The sequence below is a fragment of the Engraulis encrasicolus genome, chromosome 1 (genome assembly GCF_034702125.1).
Source record: "Engraulis encrasicolus isolate BLACKSEA-1 chromosome 1, IST_EnEncr_1.0, whole genome shotgun sequence".
Taxonomy (NCBI): domain Eukaryota; kingdom Metazoa; phylum Chordata; class Actinopteri; order Clupeiformes; family Engraulidae; genus Engraulis; species Engraulis encrasicolus.
The window spans coordinates 33,386,791-33,401,790 of NC_085857.1; the positions used below are offsets into that span (position 1 = coordinate 33,386,791).

The 15,000-nt window shown below is 41.9% G+C and overlaps 1 protein-coding gene across 2 annotated transcripts in view; it reads left to right on the forward strand.

The window, feature by feature from the left end:
* kcnq5b (potassium voltage-gated channel, KQT-like subfamily, member 5b) overlaps nt 1–15,000 on the forward strand; it is a 261,167-nt gene that overhangs the window by 222,545 nt on the left and 23,622 nt on the right. Inside the window, exons 9-11 of one of the 2 annotated variants that reach the window (XM_063200354.1) lie at nt 2,989–3,015; nt 11,411–11,467; nt 13,283–13,521. In XM_063200354.1, coding sequence (XP_063056424.1) covers nt 2,989–3,015; nt 11,411–11,467; nt 13,283–13,521 — 323 coding nt within the window. The remainder of the gene's footprint in view (nt 1–2,988; nt 3,016–11,410; nt 11,468–13,282; nt 13,522–15,000) is intronic. The other variant, XM_063200361.1, reaches the window with a different exon arrangement.

Here is a 15,000-nt window from a genome sequence, read left to right on the forward strand (position 1 = left end):
TGACAACAGAGATTCATTTGTAGCATTTGGAATAAGGCTTTAAGATAATAAAATGTAAAAAAAGTGAAGCTCTGTGAATACTTTCCGGATTGACTGTACATACACTGGTTCACATCCATTCAAAAGACCAGTATTATCCATGCTCCTCCAACTGCCAACTGAGGAACAGCATCTTAAACCTTTAAAAATTGAGCTTAGGTTTGTCCATGTGAGGAATTTGATATTATGATAACTATAGCCCTATTGTTCAAGATCACAAACTACTGTGTATGTGTTGGAAAAAAACATTAAGTACAATATGGACTGAATAGCAAACCAGCATTGTCTAAATGTTAAGAAGTCTGGATGTTGCTTTCAGTGCCCCATTTTGATGCATTAGCTACTGTGGCAATATGGCTTCTCTCACTGTGAAACATTGCAGCCAGTTAAATGTAAAAAAGTTCCCCTGCTGCCTCAAATTTGTAAGTTAACTCAACTTGAGAAAGTCTCGAACTGAGTTGAGTTAACTTACAAATTTGAGGCAGCAGGGGAACTAACTTTTTTACGTTTCACTGGCTTGCAATGTTTTACAGCGTATTATTGGCTTGCAATGATCGACAGTAACAGCCTACTGACTGAATAAGGAATTGAACCGGAGCCTGGAAATACTGAGCTAGCCTTCTGCTGAATTTATCGGCTCATTTGCTTAAATATGCACACCCTCTTTTCCACATATATTAACACTCACACATACTGTCTGTCTGTCTGGCTCTCTCTCTCTCTCTCTCTCTCTCTCTCTCTCTCTCTCTCTCTCTCTCTCTCTCTTTCTTTATCTATCTCTCTCTCACACACACACACTCTCTCTCTCTCTTTCTCTATCTCTCTCTCTCTTAAACACACACACACACACACACACACACACCCACACGCACACACTCACACACAACCTGAAGGATAATCATCTCGGTGTCTTTTACAGTAATTATTGCCGTGCATATTGCTATTAAGGTTTATAATCTGCTGTTGTACAGCGTCCCTTCTGCTGTTGTACAGTGTCCCTTGTCCTTACGCCAGCGCTTGCTCAGCTCCCTCTGCTGTGCTGTGTATGGGCCCTTTTCACGCGGCGTCAGACAAATCAAAATTAAGCTTTTGCGCACCTCTACAGTTGGACAGGTGCATAGGATATTATCCCAGTGGGGTTGTCATTCAAGTGTAAAGAAATCCCACACACTGTCAATTCCACCAACAGACTTTAATACAAGACGTTGTTGGTGGAATGGACTGTGTTCGGGATTTCTTTACACTTGACGTGACGCCTGCCACCTTCAAGCACTGAACACAGTAGTAAAGGCATGTACCGTACATTTACAGTAAACTGCAAGACATTGCAGCCAGTTAAATGTAAAAATGTAAGTTGCACCTGTTGCCTCAAGTTTGTAAATTAACTCAACTTGAAATCCTCGAGTTCAGTTAAGCCTTGAGTTGAGTTAACTTACAAACTTAAGGCAGCTGGGCAACTTAGCTTTTTACGTTTAACTGGCTTGCAATGTTTTACAGCATATATGCTGCTTTTTCAGCTTCAAACTGCTTGTTTACTGTATATTTGCTTCAAAATGTAACTTGTCTGACGTGGCAGCGTAAAGGGCTAATTCATACAGCCTATGTGTGAACAGCTACTATGGTGGCTCATTTGGTCATTTACAACAGTGTTTTTCAGTCTATGTTGAGCCAAAAAAAAGTTGTTGTTTTTTTAACAAGTTTCAAAATCACAAAGCCCAAATTGTTTTAAAAAAATCTGTAGCTGATCACTCACTATTATCTTAAATAGGATAAAAACAATTCAAGAAAAAATTACATAAAAATGTGTTAGATGAATTGTATACTGTCATTTTTACCAATATGTTTTGAATAGGATTCGAACAAATACAGAAAATAGTCAGAGAGAGTTAAAGAATTTCTGAATTAGTCCTATGCAGTCTTTTCCAATTCACCATTTGAATTGAATGTCCCCTTGGCTCACCTGATGATGTGCCATGGTACACTACAGTACACATTGGATGGAAAACACTGATTTGCAGTAGCTGCCGTCACTAATGGCCATCTCTGACCTGTTGCTGTTTGACTGACTGTTGCTGTTTTGCATGCTGTCTGCTTCCATGGTTTGTTGACACTCCCCTTCTCCCCCTGCATTGTTTTGCCTGACTTGATGTGTGATCAGCATTTGAATGGAGATTAAAAAAAGAATAGAGGTGGAACTGCCCAGGTCCAGGGTTGTGGTACTGGTTATGATGGCGCAGAGCCAGCGCTTGTGCTGGTCACACTTTTTGTTGTAATGGTTGAATAGAATGAGGCGTTATCACTAGGTAAATAATGTTAGCAAAACATTTGAAAATGTCTGTGGGTGCCCTGATCAGGAAAAAAAAGTTGTCAAACTTCTTACTTCTTTATTGTCAACTCTTATTGGTTTTTGGTACTTCCGTTAAAAACATATCCACCACGGAAAAAATGGTACCAAATACCAATGACTAAAATCAGGTCAATCAGTTCTTCCCTGAAGTTTCTCCTGAATTGACATTTCAAAGTTTAGCACTAGCAGACAGGTCTGGAGAAGTCCCAGTCCGGAACTCCCACTCACCCAGATCTAGTTCTGGGTTTGCCTTCTATCCACGAACTCTTTCATCTGTGCAGTTCCTCCTCTCTCTCCCCCAGTACCATTGTGTTACATAAAAACTAAAGCCAAATCCATGGCTAAATAAACATACTGTATAAAGATGTTCACTCGTTCACTGTGTGGTACACCAAGTAGGAAATTAAACAAGCTAAGGCATATCCTATTTAAATCTAGTATGCAGTGAGTGAGTGGGCATTTTGCACGTGGCTCAGGTGTTGTTCTGTGAAATAACACTGTCTCATGTATATCTCTATCTCTGCTAATTTCTACTATTTCTCCCACCTGTTGATACTCACCTCCTCCTCCCACCTCCTCTCATCTCCTCCTCGCCACCCAAGGAAGGAGCAGGGCGAGTCTACAACCAGGTTTGTTTGTAATTATTCATTTATTTTCATCCCACTCAAATTGTCTGTACAATGACACATTATTTTGCTGAATATTACTCCAATACCCTGTATTTATGCACTCACTATAAATATTGTAATATGTGTATGGTAACACTTTATTTTAGGGACACGTGTATTAGCACTAATACATAAAATATTAATGCATGTGTAAGTAACTTGTAAGGCATGTACTAAGCAAAATACGACAGTTGTTAAGCATGTATTCACAAATGTCTTGTTCATGCACAATAAGGGATTTATTACCAATATAACCTTAGTAAGGACCTAGTAGACCTAGATTTCTATTTATGTGTAAGCAGTAAGGGCCAGAATACAATGTGTATAAGCTCCTGGTACACTGTGTGAACAAACCCTGAACAGTGTGAAAACAGATGTGGAATAAGGGTCCCTATTCTAAAGTGATGCATTGCTCAGCCCAGATGGCTTAGGGCCCCCGCACTACCTAGGGCCCCCACTCTACGCCCCCACCCCCCGGGAAGCAAAGTGTAAGAACATTTCAGATTCTACATTAGTCTCAGTAGGTATGAAGATCTCACTTATTCTACTCATTATGTTAATGAGTAATTGGAAGCATTATATAGCAAGGATTGGACGTAAAGTTATCAATGACGGTGGGTGGTGAGATGTAATTTTTTCATGTACCACTGAGTTTTAATTGTAAAAACCCTGCAATAAATGCAGAATATAACGATGAGTAATAGTTTGGAAGCGAAACTAAGCTATTCCTTTCTGATAAATAAGTTAATGTTTGAGAAACTTAGCTACAAGAAGTGCAGTGCATGATGGGTACGCCCTTAGTCAGAAATGCAATGCATGGCCAATGCAGCAATGATAATATTTCTGTTGTTACGTACATGGCAAATTGTTTGGATAGCAACTAAATTTCACAAGTGAGGGGAGGAGCTAAGGACGTAGGCTCAGAGCTGGGTAGGTTGTCTGTTGGCCTAGATTGCGTACCCATCATGCACTGCACTTCTTGAAGCTAATGTTCTCAAACATTCACTCAATTATCACAAAAGAGTAGTTTAGTTTTGCTTCAAAACTATTATTCTAATGTTCTGCATTTATTTTGGGTTTTTTTACATTTAAAACTCAGTGGTACATGAAAAAAAATTACATCTCACCAACCCACCGCCATTGACAAGTGTACGTTCAATCTTTTCTATATATAGGCTCTTGTTACCTCCCTCTCATTGATATGAACAAGAGAAAACTAGATGACTTGGCTAGATATGCATTAATTATTTGATATTCCCTTACACTTTGTAGATCGGGGGGGCTAGGTAGTGCAGGCCTGGGTGGTGTGGGGGCCCTTGGTAGTGCGGGGGCCCTAAGCCATCTGGGCTGAGCAATGTATCACTTTAGAATAGGGACCCTTATTCTGCATCTGCTTTCACACTGTTCAGGGTTTGTTCACACAGTGTGTCGGGAGCTTATACACATTGTATTCTGCCACTTACTACTTACTAATAAATAGAAATATAGGCTTACTGGTCCTTACTAAGGTTATATTAGTAATAAATCCCTAATTGGGCATGAACAAGACATTTGTGAATACATGCTTAACAACTGTCTTATTTTGCTTAGTACATGCCTTACAAGTTACTTACACAGGCATTAATATTGTATGTATTAGTGCTAATAGATGTGTCCCTAAAATAAAGTGTTACCATATATATATATATATATATATATATATATATATATATATACTTTTTGACATTCTGAGGTTGTCTATTTTGCAAGTAAGAAGCCACAGGTTTGCAGTTGATAGACAGATATACAATATATCCCCAAAGTATTCGCCCACCTGCTTTTAGTTATATTGTGTATTTGTGAAGTAATTATGATAGATCTTTCTAACCTTTGCCTCTGCTTGTTCTAAAATCCTTTTATTATGTTTTAACTTTTACTGAAATGTTTTTGATTTTAAAAAATATGTTGGTTTGTACGGTACATTGCTTTCCACAAAATTGTCCGCAAAAAGACAACAGCAAGCAGACCTGCACGTGTACAGTATATCCAGAATACTATAAAAAAGATTTACAGTATGTCAAGACCTTATTACCAGAGAGAGTAGAGAGAGAGAGGTTCCATTGGCCCATTGTTTCCGGGTTCTATTATTGCAAGGGGGAGAGGGGGGAAAATCCCCCTTTAGGCAGACCTAAGGACTGTTCTATTCAATGCTAGGAGTATTATGACACGCCCCTTTAGGCAGACCGGAACCTGGTCATGTTAGGTGCCCATAGCAACCTATTACACTGGCATATATCTATACTTAAAGAATCTCTGTTATTGCAGTAGAAGCCATTTTCAACCCGGCTACCATGCAATTTCACTATGCTGCAGCCATGAAGCTGATGTAACACTTAGGTTGACATATCCTTCCGCCCTTTGACCATACAGTCCCTTCACATCAACACACATCCCAATTACCATACTCCAACAACAATAAGAAATATAATCACAAATATAATCTTACACTGACATGACATGACAGCCTCTCCTCACTATGCCCTCCATGTGGATATTCATACGTATTGAAAAACATATGGTTACGGTCGTCAAGGGCTCATTACTGGTACCCAGTGTGTGTGTGTGTGTGTGTGTGTGTGTGTTTGTGTGTGTGTGTGTGTGCGTGTGCGCGTGCGTGCGTGCGTGTGCGCGTGTGTGTGTGTGTATGCGTGTTTGTGTATGCGTGCGTACATGCACGCTTGTGTGTGTGTGTGTGTGTGTGCGTGTATGCGTGCGTGCGTGCATGCACGCTTGTGTGTGTGTGTGTGTGTGTGTGTGTGTGTGTGTGCGTGTATGCGTGTGTGTGTGTGTGTGTGTGTGTGTGTGTGTGTAATAATGAATGCTAAGAGAGGAGAGAGAGGACAGTGAGAGCCCGGGTTTGCCTCTAATAATGGCTGCCCTTGATTGCAGATCCACATGGCTGTCTCCAAGTGTGATATTGTGTGTGTGTGCGTGTGGTCGTGCCTGTGTGCACGCGCGCATGTTTGTGTGTGCGTGCGTGTGTTTCATGTGTGTGTGTGTGTGTGTTAATGACTCCAGATCCACAGCACAGCTCCCATGGAGTGCAAAGTAGTCCATTCTTATTTAATTGGACCCAGCCTGCATGGGGGAAAGCATTTTTTTCTCTCTTTGGCGGCAGTAATAGTAGTTATTTTAACTCGTTTTCACAGTCACTCAGTCAATCTCTCGCTCTCCTGCTCTCTCAATGTCTATCCATCCCTCTTTCTCTCTCTCTCTCTCTCTCTCTCTCTCTCTCTCTCTCTCTCTCTCTCTCTCTCTCTCTCTCTCTCTCTCTCTCTCTCTCTCTCTATCTCCATCTCACTCTTTAAATCTATTTTTTTGCGGTCTATCTGTCTTTCTTCCTCTATCTTATATCATCTCACAGGCACACACACACACACACACACACACACACACACACACACACACACACACACACACACACACACACACACACACACACACACACACACACACACACACACACACACACACACACACACACACACACACACACCATTTTCATAGTCCTTTGATGCAGCTCAATCTTTTTTACTATTCCCTCTCTCTCTCTCTCTCTCTCTCTCTCTCTCTCTCTCTTCTCTCTCGCTCTCTCTCTCTCTCTCTCTCTCTCTCTCTCTCTTCTCTCTTGCTTTGTGTAACGGGAGTCCTACTTTAGTGACTCAGCCGTGTGTGTGTATAGTCGAGCTAATGGACCATAGTCAGGTTATCTAATGCTTTCACACAACACATCAGAGCGGCGGGCCAGACAGAGAGGTGAAATCACCAAACAGTCGTGGCGGTGGCCTACAAGAAAAGAAAAACAGCCAGGACTGGACTGGCCATATGGCATAGCAGGCATTTCCCGATAGACCCTGCACCCTTGTGGGCCCCTATTTTCAGACATGTTAAAAATAATAATAATAATAATAATGAAAAAAAAATACATTTCTGAAAATAAGGGCCCACAAGGGTGCAGGGCCCAACATTACATTACATTACATTACATTGCATTTGGCAGACGCTTTATAACCAAAGCGACTTTCAAAAGAGGACATAATCAAGCCAACATCACAAGCAAAAATCTATTTTTGTGAGTCAGTTCTACCAGTGAGTCAGTTCTGCGCCGCTCATTACGTGGGGGCCCTTTTAAGCCAAAAGTGCCCGGGCCCTATTTCTCCCCCAGTCCAGCCCTGAAGACAGCACAGCTGAGTGCCGCAACGGCGGTGTGGTGTGGTGTGGTGTGGTGTGGCATGGTGTGTTTGTATTGGTTTGAATGAGTTTGGTCCTTGTAGTGGTTGTTTGCTTGTTCGCGGCTCTGCTCTGTGGACGTGCTTTTGAACTGCTTTGCCAGTAGGGAGACTGCAGGGAGGATATTACTCAGAGGCCATGAGCGCTTTATTACACGCTGTGTGTGTACTGTAGAAGACCTTGTGGAGGATAGTGTTGCTGGGTGTGTGTGTGTGTGTGTGTGTGTGAGAGAGAGAGAGAGAGAGAGAGAGAGAGAGAGAGAGAGAGAGAGAGAGAGAGAGAGAGAGAGAGAGAGAGAGAGAGAGAGAGAGAGAGAGAGAGAGAGAGAGACGGGTGGATTGACAGACAGACACAGACAGACAGACACGAATAGACTCGCTCATTCACTCACTCACTCACTCACTCTCACCCACTCTACCATCTAATGGCTGATTGTCATAAATAACCCAGTTACTCTCCCTTTTCCTCGGCAGTGTGGGCGTATTACAAGAAAAGGAAAAAAAGGAAGTCTTTGTGGCTTCACGCTTCCTCTTTTTATGTTTTTCTCCGTCATTTTCAGTTCTTAAGATGGAGGAAGTCACTTCATTTCCTGCCGTTCCAGTCTCCAACGGTTACTTGTCAAATTCTCATCAACTTGTACGTCTCGTAAAGACGTACAAAACAAGTTGGAAAGGGACGTGTTTATTGCTTTTTGTGTGCCATTTCTGCTGAAGCCACAGACCACATGACCCCTGGACATATCAATCAATAGGGCTCGCCTACACACTCACTGCAGCCCATAGATAATTGATAACAATAATAACAATAGGCCTACTATTATTACTACTACTACTACTAGTACTACTACTACTACTACTACTACTACTACTACTAATAATAATAATAATAATAATAATGACCAGATCAAATGCAAACACTGCTGAATCAGTCCATTTAATTAAACTGTGTTGGCCGACAGACAATACTACTATTCCTTCCAAACAATACTGGCAGTCAGTGAGCACCCAACTGCACCAGGTGTAGTCAGATGCATGTTCATATGACCCGAATGATAGCAGTGATAGTACTGAAAAGATGTGGCCCTCCTTATCAAAGTTGCCCATGCCTGTTAGAGACTCACCGGAATATGTTTTTCAAAGCTACTTTGAAATAATCAGCCAGATCAAGACTTATGTGCAAGACTGTTTTATATTTGGTTGCTAATTTGCAGTCATACAGTATTAGAAACTAAAAACTCTCTCTCTCGCATTTGTGCATGCACGCACACACACACACACGCACTTAGCACACACACACACACACACACACACACAGTCACAAACACACACACACACACACACACACACACACACACACACACACACACACACACACACACACAGTCACAAACACACACACACACACACACACACACACACACACACACACACACACACACACACACACACACACACACACACACACACACACACACACACACACACACACACACACACACACTACAAGCTGTACTTTGACATAGTAATATTTGACACAGCAAGCTACATGGCTCCATTTTTAATTAGTAACCATCATTCAGCTCCTACAGCGCTTGTTGCGAGACCTCCGTGAAGAGAAAAACAGATTTCACACACTCATTAGCTCGGTAATGTTGACTGGAAGTAAAAAAAAAAGTGTTGTAACATCAGTCGCCAATCTGTTCGCTTGGTCACTATCCAGAGACAGCAGTAAATTGGAAGACAGCATGTGTGATATTCTTAATTCACAAGAATTTTAAAGCTTTTTGTCACTGTGTCTGACGTTCCCAGGCAGGTTTATTTTAATAGCACATTTCATACAGAGAGCCAGTTCAATGTGATTCAGAAAAATATACAAACAAAAAAAATACAGCAAATAAAATAAAAATGAAAAGATAAGAGTAGAGGAAGAAAATAGATAAGAGAGTTTAAACAGTTGTTATGGATCTCGCAAAAGCTATCACTAAGGCCGCGGATCCACTATTGCGTTACGTTGACGCAGCTGGACGTATTGGATACCCCAGTGTCGACGCACTGCTGCTACAGCTCATGCGCCCAGGGACTTATATACAGGAAGTGTATCAATCTACATTTCTAGCCGTTTTTATCGATATAGCAAACCAACTGCCCCTAAATTACAGTTCAATATGCTCTTACCGACCTCGGCACGTGTTTTTATCACACACAGCTTGACCTCGTGTTGTTAGGCATATGGTCGAAATCGAACATAAAAATTTGAACCCAGGCACCATAAGCACATGCATCATAGATGCTGGTAGTCTATATTTTGTACATCCAAAAGTTCGATAGATGTCAAAAATCTACTTTTACGGAGGGAAATTTGAAAATGAGAGGGTCACAAAAATAGTTTGGGAGTCGCTACACTAAAGCAACCCTATGAGTAGCTACTGTTAACACATTCAGCCTACTGTTAGCAGATTCAGCTACTGTTGAAGGGCTGCTTCAGTAGGGGTAGTGGCATCCCGATTCATGTTCAGACAGATTGGTAGGGGTAGGGCTTTTCACCCCTCCGCGCGGAGATTTTCCAACACCAGACTCTACAACGGAGGGCTACGACAGGTTTCCCTTAATGCATTGCGAATTCATTTAAAAATTGGCGGCAAGCCGCGGCACCTACCACAGCACACAAGTTTAAGTATTTTCGCCACAATTGACGGTTTTAAAGTGGTAACAATTATTCCATTGTACTAAGTTTAACATTGTCCTAATGTGTGATGGCCCTTTTCTCCGTGAAACGCACATGAAAAAAATCTCTATTAATGTCAACCTAATGCATGGAATTAGTGACAGCTGTGAGTGTCATTCCATGATTGTTGAAGGGGTATCCCAATTCGTAGTGGTTGTGTTTCAAGCCCTACACCTACAGCTTCGTTGGAAAGCACGAGGGGCATGGGGAAGGCGTAGGTAGAGATTAGTAATGGGAAAGGCCCTTACTCTCTGTGTAATTGCAAGTGGTTCTGGTTTCAAATGGGTCAACAAAGCAATGTTAGATTCAATGATTCAAAACCAACTTGAAGTGTCCTTTAAAAACTCATCTCAATGAACCACAGTCTGATAGATGTGCTAGTTTAGCAATTTGCACAGCTTACTTTTCTCAACAACAAAAAACACACGTTTGAATGCAGGTGAGATATTGGGTTATCTGGGATACACATTTCAAAAATGAAGTGTTAATTCAAGTGTTCAGTCATTCAACATCTTATAGAGTGTATTTGGTCGCACGGTACTCTCTCATTGTTGAATTAACACTGCATTTTACTGTGTACTGTCCTGAGTGAACGAAACACTATTTCAATACAGATATTCATGTTGTAATGCAAAGAAGATAGAATAGAAGAAAACGTGCAGACTAGAATCTGACATACTTGAAACGCACTTGAAGGGTGCTTGCCTCCACAAAGCACTTCAATTGCCATGTACTCCCCCCCCTTTTTATTATTTAATCAAGATTAAAATAACCATTGTAACAAACCCTAGCAAAAATGGATTTACTGTTATACGAAATTGCCAAAAGATATGCATGAAGTGTGCAGGCTTCCAGCAAGCACATTCAAATGCCATACTGTACCTCCCTCTTTATTATTATTTAATCAAGTGGAGTGCCTAAATCTAATGTTCCGAATCTTAGTTTTTGATGAGATAACCAATGATCTGAAAAAAACAATCACTGTGCCAAACCCCAGCAAAAGAATAGATGCAATGTAATATGAAGATATCATATAATAATCATCAAATGATATTATAAAAAAAAAAACATCATACATCATAGATCTATAACACCACACTGATGATAATGATAATGATGCTGAGCATGCCAATCCACTTGTCCTCTGTCCTCCCTTCCTCCCCAATTCAACAGTGAGGTGATTACTTCGAAAAATCACAGCACAAAAGGTACAATATAGACATCATCATATTAACAGATATAATACAGCGCACCACAGTGATATCAATGACAATGACCATGATGATGACCATGTGTCGATCCTCCTCCCTCCTCTCTCCTCCCTCCTCTCTCCTTTATCCTCCCCTCTTCCCCCATCCACTAGTAAGGTGATTAGGGGCAAAGTGAAGGTGCTGAAGAGATATGTGCGAATCAGGCGCAGGTACTCGCTCTTGGTTTTGGTCTTGGTCTTGGTCTTGGTCTTGGTCTTGGTCTTGTTCTTGTTCTCGCTCTTGGTCTGTCATGTACTGTTCTCAGCTCAACCTTGTCTTTTATTTACCTAATTCTCCCCTGTTCCTGTGACTCTACCAGGAATGTTGACTTACTTACATCCTGCTGTCTCCTGTGTGGTGTGTGTAGTGTGTGTAGTGTGTGTGTGTGTGTGTGTGTGTGTGTGTGTGTGTGTGTGTGTGTGTGTGTGTGGTGTGTGTGTGTGTGTGTGTGTGTGTGTGTGTGTGTGTGTGTGTGTGTGTGTGTGTGTGTGTGTGTGTGTGTGTGTGTGTGTGTGTGTGTGTGTGTGTGTGTGTGTGTGACATAGTTGGTGTGATGATAAAAAGTAGTGGAAGCATTTTGCAGTTTGTTGTTACATTAACCAATGGAGGTGTGAGGCAGTGGTTTGCCTTGGCAAGAGAAGTGGAGATAAGGAGTGAGAAACATTTAATGCATTTGGCATTAACCAGTTTTGTCTGTCTCAATTAGTATTTTATGTATCTAATACTGTAGTCACGGTAAATAGCTTACATACATCAGTTGGTATGATTTTCCAAAATTTATGATTTTTTTTGTCCTGTTTGCTCGCATGGGTAACCACAATTTTTTCAACCAAAAAAACAGCAATTCATCGAGCCATGAAAATATGTTCCTTTCAAAAGTTACGCAATTCACACAGTGAATACAGAAGCCACGAAACCTCCCATTTTCTGCTAATCAAAGCAAAGCTAGGAAAGAAAAATATTGAAAGCATTAAATATTGAAGGCCATTTCACTGGATTACTACCTCACCTCACCCCCGCCATCCATTCCTAGCAGTTCGCACTAACGAGAGCTCTCATATGTACTGTATAAGAAAAAAGGAAATGGGAAAAGAAAACTTTTAGAAGAAGTACGTTTTCAGACCTCATTTAGCTGTGTCCTTGGGCAGTCATGATCTTTGATATCTCACAGATACTGTACCTCAAATCTTTCCTTTCAACTCTGTAAGACCCTCTGCTGTGGTGTTACGTCATGATTCATTTTACAATAACCTTCATATCTAAAGTTTAATAGTACACCCTAGACATCATTTTTTACAAAATATTGTGCTTGTATCACCAACTGGAATATTCTTTGAACAATCAGAATCTGCCTGACTATATAAGAAGAGTGGGTTAACTGTGCACACCATCATTTGCCCTGCGAGGCCTTATAGCACCTTGTTCATTGGATTTGGGTTTGAATAAAACTGTCAAAGAACCACAATTTCTCCCTACATTTTTAAATATTTGAATGTTTCAAAGCATTTCCTATTCTTTTCTTCTGGGTTTCACACTGTACTGTAGGGTTATGGGTAGGCGAGGTTGGTAGCTCAGGTACTAATTGGGCATGTGGGTGCCCCTGCATGTTTTGCGTTAGAGACCCTGCAGCTATTCACCATGTGCAACTGGCTGCTCTGCGCTGGTGTAATACTTCCATCAACAGTTGGATCTTAATGCCTTACGCTTTGACTGCCTTTCTTTTTTATACAGAATGGTGTGTCCATAATGTTTTTTGGACCATTTACTGACAATTTAACTTACATCTACTTGTTAGAGGAACATAACAGCATCACTGCCTTCTTCTTTTTAAAATCTCAGATTCTAAATTCTTTGTTTTCATTTGTCCTCATCTGACTTCTTCTCTTCTCTCGCTCTCTCTCTCTCTCTCTCTCTCTCTCTCTCTCTCTCTCTCTCTCTCTCTCTCACACACACACCCACCCACCCACACACACACCCATCCACAGCAGTCAGAAGATGAGCTTCAAGGACCGCGTGCGTATGGCGAGCCCACGGGGCCAGAGCATCAAAAGTCGCGGGGCCTCGGTGACGACGGACCGTCGTTCCCCCGGCGCGGAGATCTCCTCTGGGGACTGCCCCTCCTCCAGCAGCCCCGCCAAGGTGCAGAAGAGCTGGAGCTTCAACGACCGCACGCGCTTCCGGCCCTCGCTGCGCCTCAAGAGCCAATCGCGCGCCCCGGCCGAAGGTTAGTGTCCCACCTTCTGCTTACCTTTCCGCACATGATTGGTTGGTTTTTGAAGGGGTGATCCCGGCCCTCGCTGCTCCACAAGAGCCAATCACATGCCCCAACTGAAGGTGAGTGTCCCGGCTTCTCCTTACCTTCCTGCGTTGAAGAGGCGGAATTTCTCTGGGTACTTTCACACCTAGTCCCCGTTAAGTGAACCAAACTCAGTCTTATGTGGACCAAAAGGTGAACTGACAGCAAAAGTGCTCAGTTCTGTTTTTGTTTTGTTTTTCTGTTTTTTCTACACCCGGTACTCCAGAGCGCTACCTAAGTGATAACACCTATTCACAAGTGTAATTTGTCAGGACTCATAAGCGAACCGCTCTGAGACCGTGTCAATAAAGGTACAGTTCACTTCCGAGGGGTCTGGAAACACTTTGGAGCTTTCACACATGCACAGAGAATGCTGAATCACAGGTCGAAGTTCACTTAAAGGGACACTGTGTGAGATTTTTAGATGTTTATTTCCAGAATTCATTCTGCCCATTCAATAATGTTACCTTTTTCATGAATACTTACCACCACCATCAAATTCTAAGTATTCATTATGACTGAAAAAATTGCACTTTTCATACATGAAAAGGGGGATCTTCTCCATGGTCCGCCATTTTGAATTTCCAAAAATAGCCATTTTTAGCTGCAAAAATGACTCTACTTGGACCATACTAGAAAATATTTGTTTATTACTTAGTAAACTTTCATGTAAAGATCAAATTTGGCAATAGGCAGCCCAGTTTCAATGAGCAGCATAGTTGCAGTTCCTTTTTTGACCATTTCCTGCACAGTGTCCCTTTAAATGTCTGAAAGGGACCAGGTGAAAACACCCTTTCTTTGCATTTTGTTCTGCTGCAGCACAGAAAGCTCTACGTATGGAAAACACTAACCTGATTGGAAGCTGTACAGAGCCACTTGCCTTTGCACGGTACCTGCAATGGGTCTAATTAGGCATGGTCAAGTCGTAAAAAGTAACAGGGATTTTACCATTTGCAAGGGGAATATCCATTCCTGTACAGCAGGGGTGCTCAATAGGTCGATCGCGATCGACCAGTCGATCGCGGAGGCAGTATTGGTAGATCGTAGGAGGACACTTAAAAAAAAAAAAAAAAAAAGTTCCCTATGGATACCCAGGATCTGACAGGCTAACTCCAGGCGTCTACACTGCCCTACACTGTATGGTATAACACAACGACGTCTTCAGATAAGGAGGATAACTGTCAAGCGCCACACTCGGAGCACAAAAAAATAGGACGGCACGAGACGTTTGCCGATTGCGCTATATGTTCAGTTAGTAGCCTACAGGCAGCGTCACCGCTCAAAAGAAACAGCCAGAGAAGAAAACAACCGCCCGAACACCGGCAATCCCCTGATTTCCCCCCCTTTTAAACAATGCTCTGAGAAGTGCAGGCAAGATGCAACTCCCGCATTGAGCGTGGAGTTGGC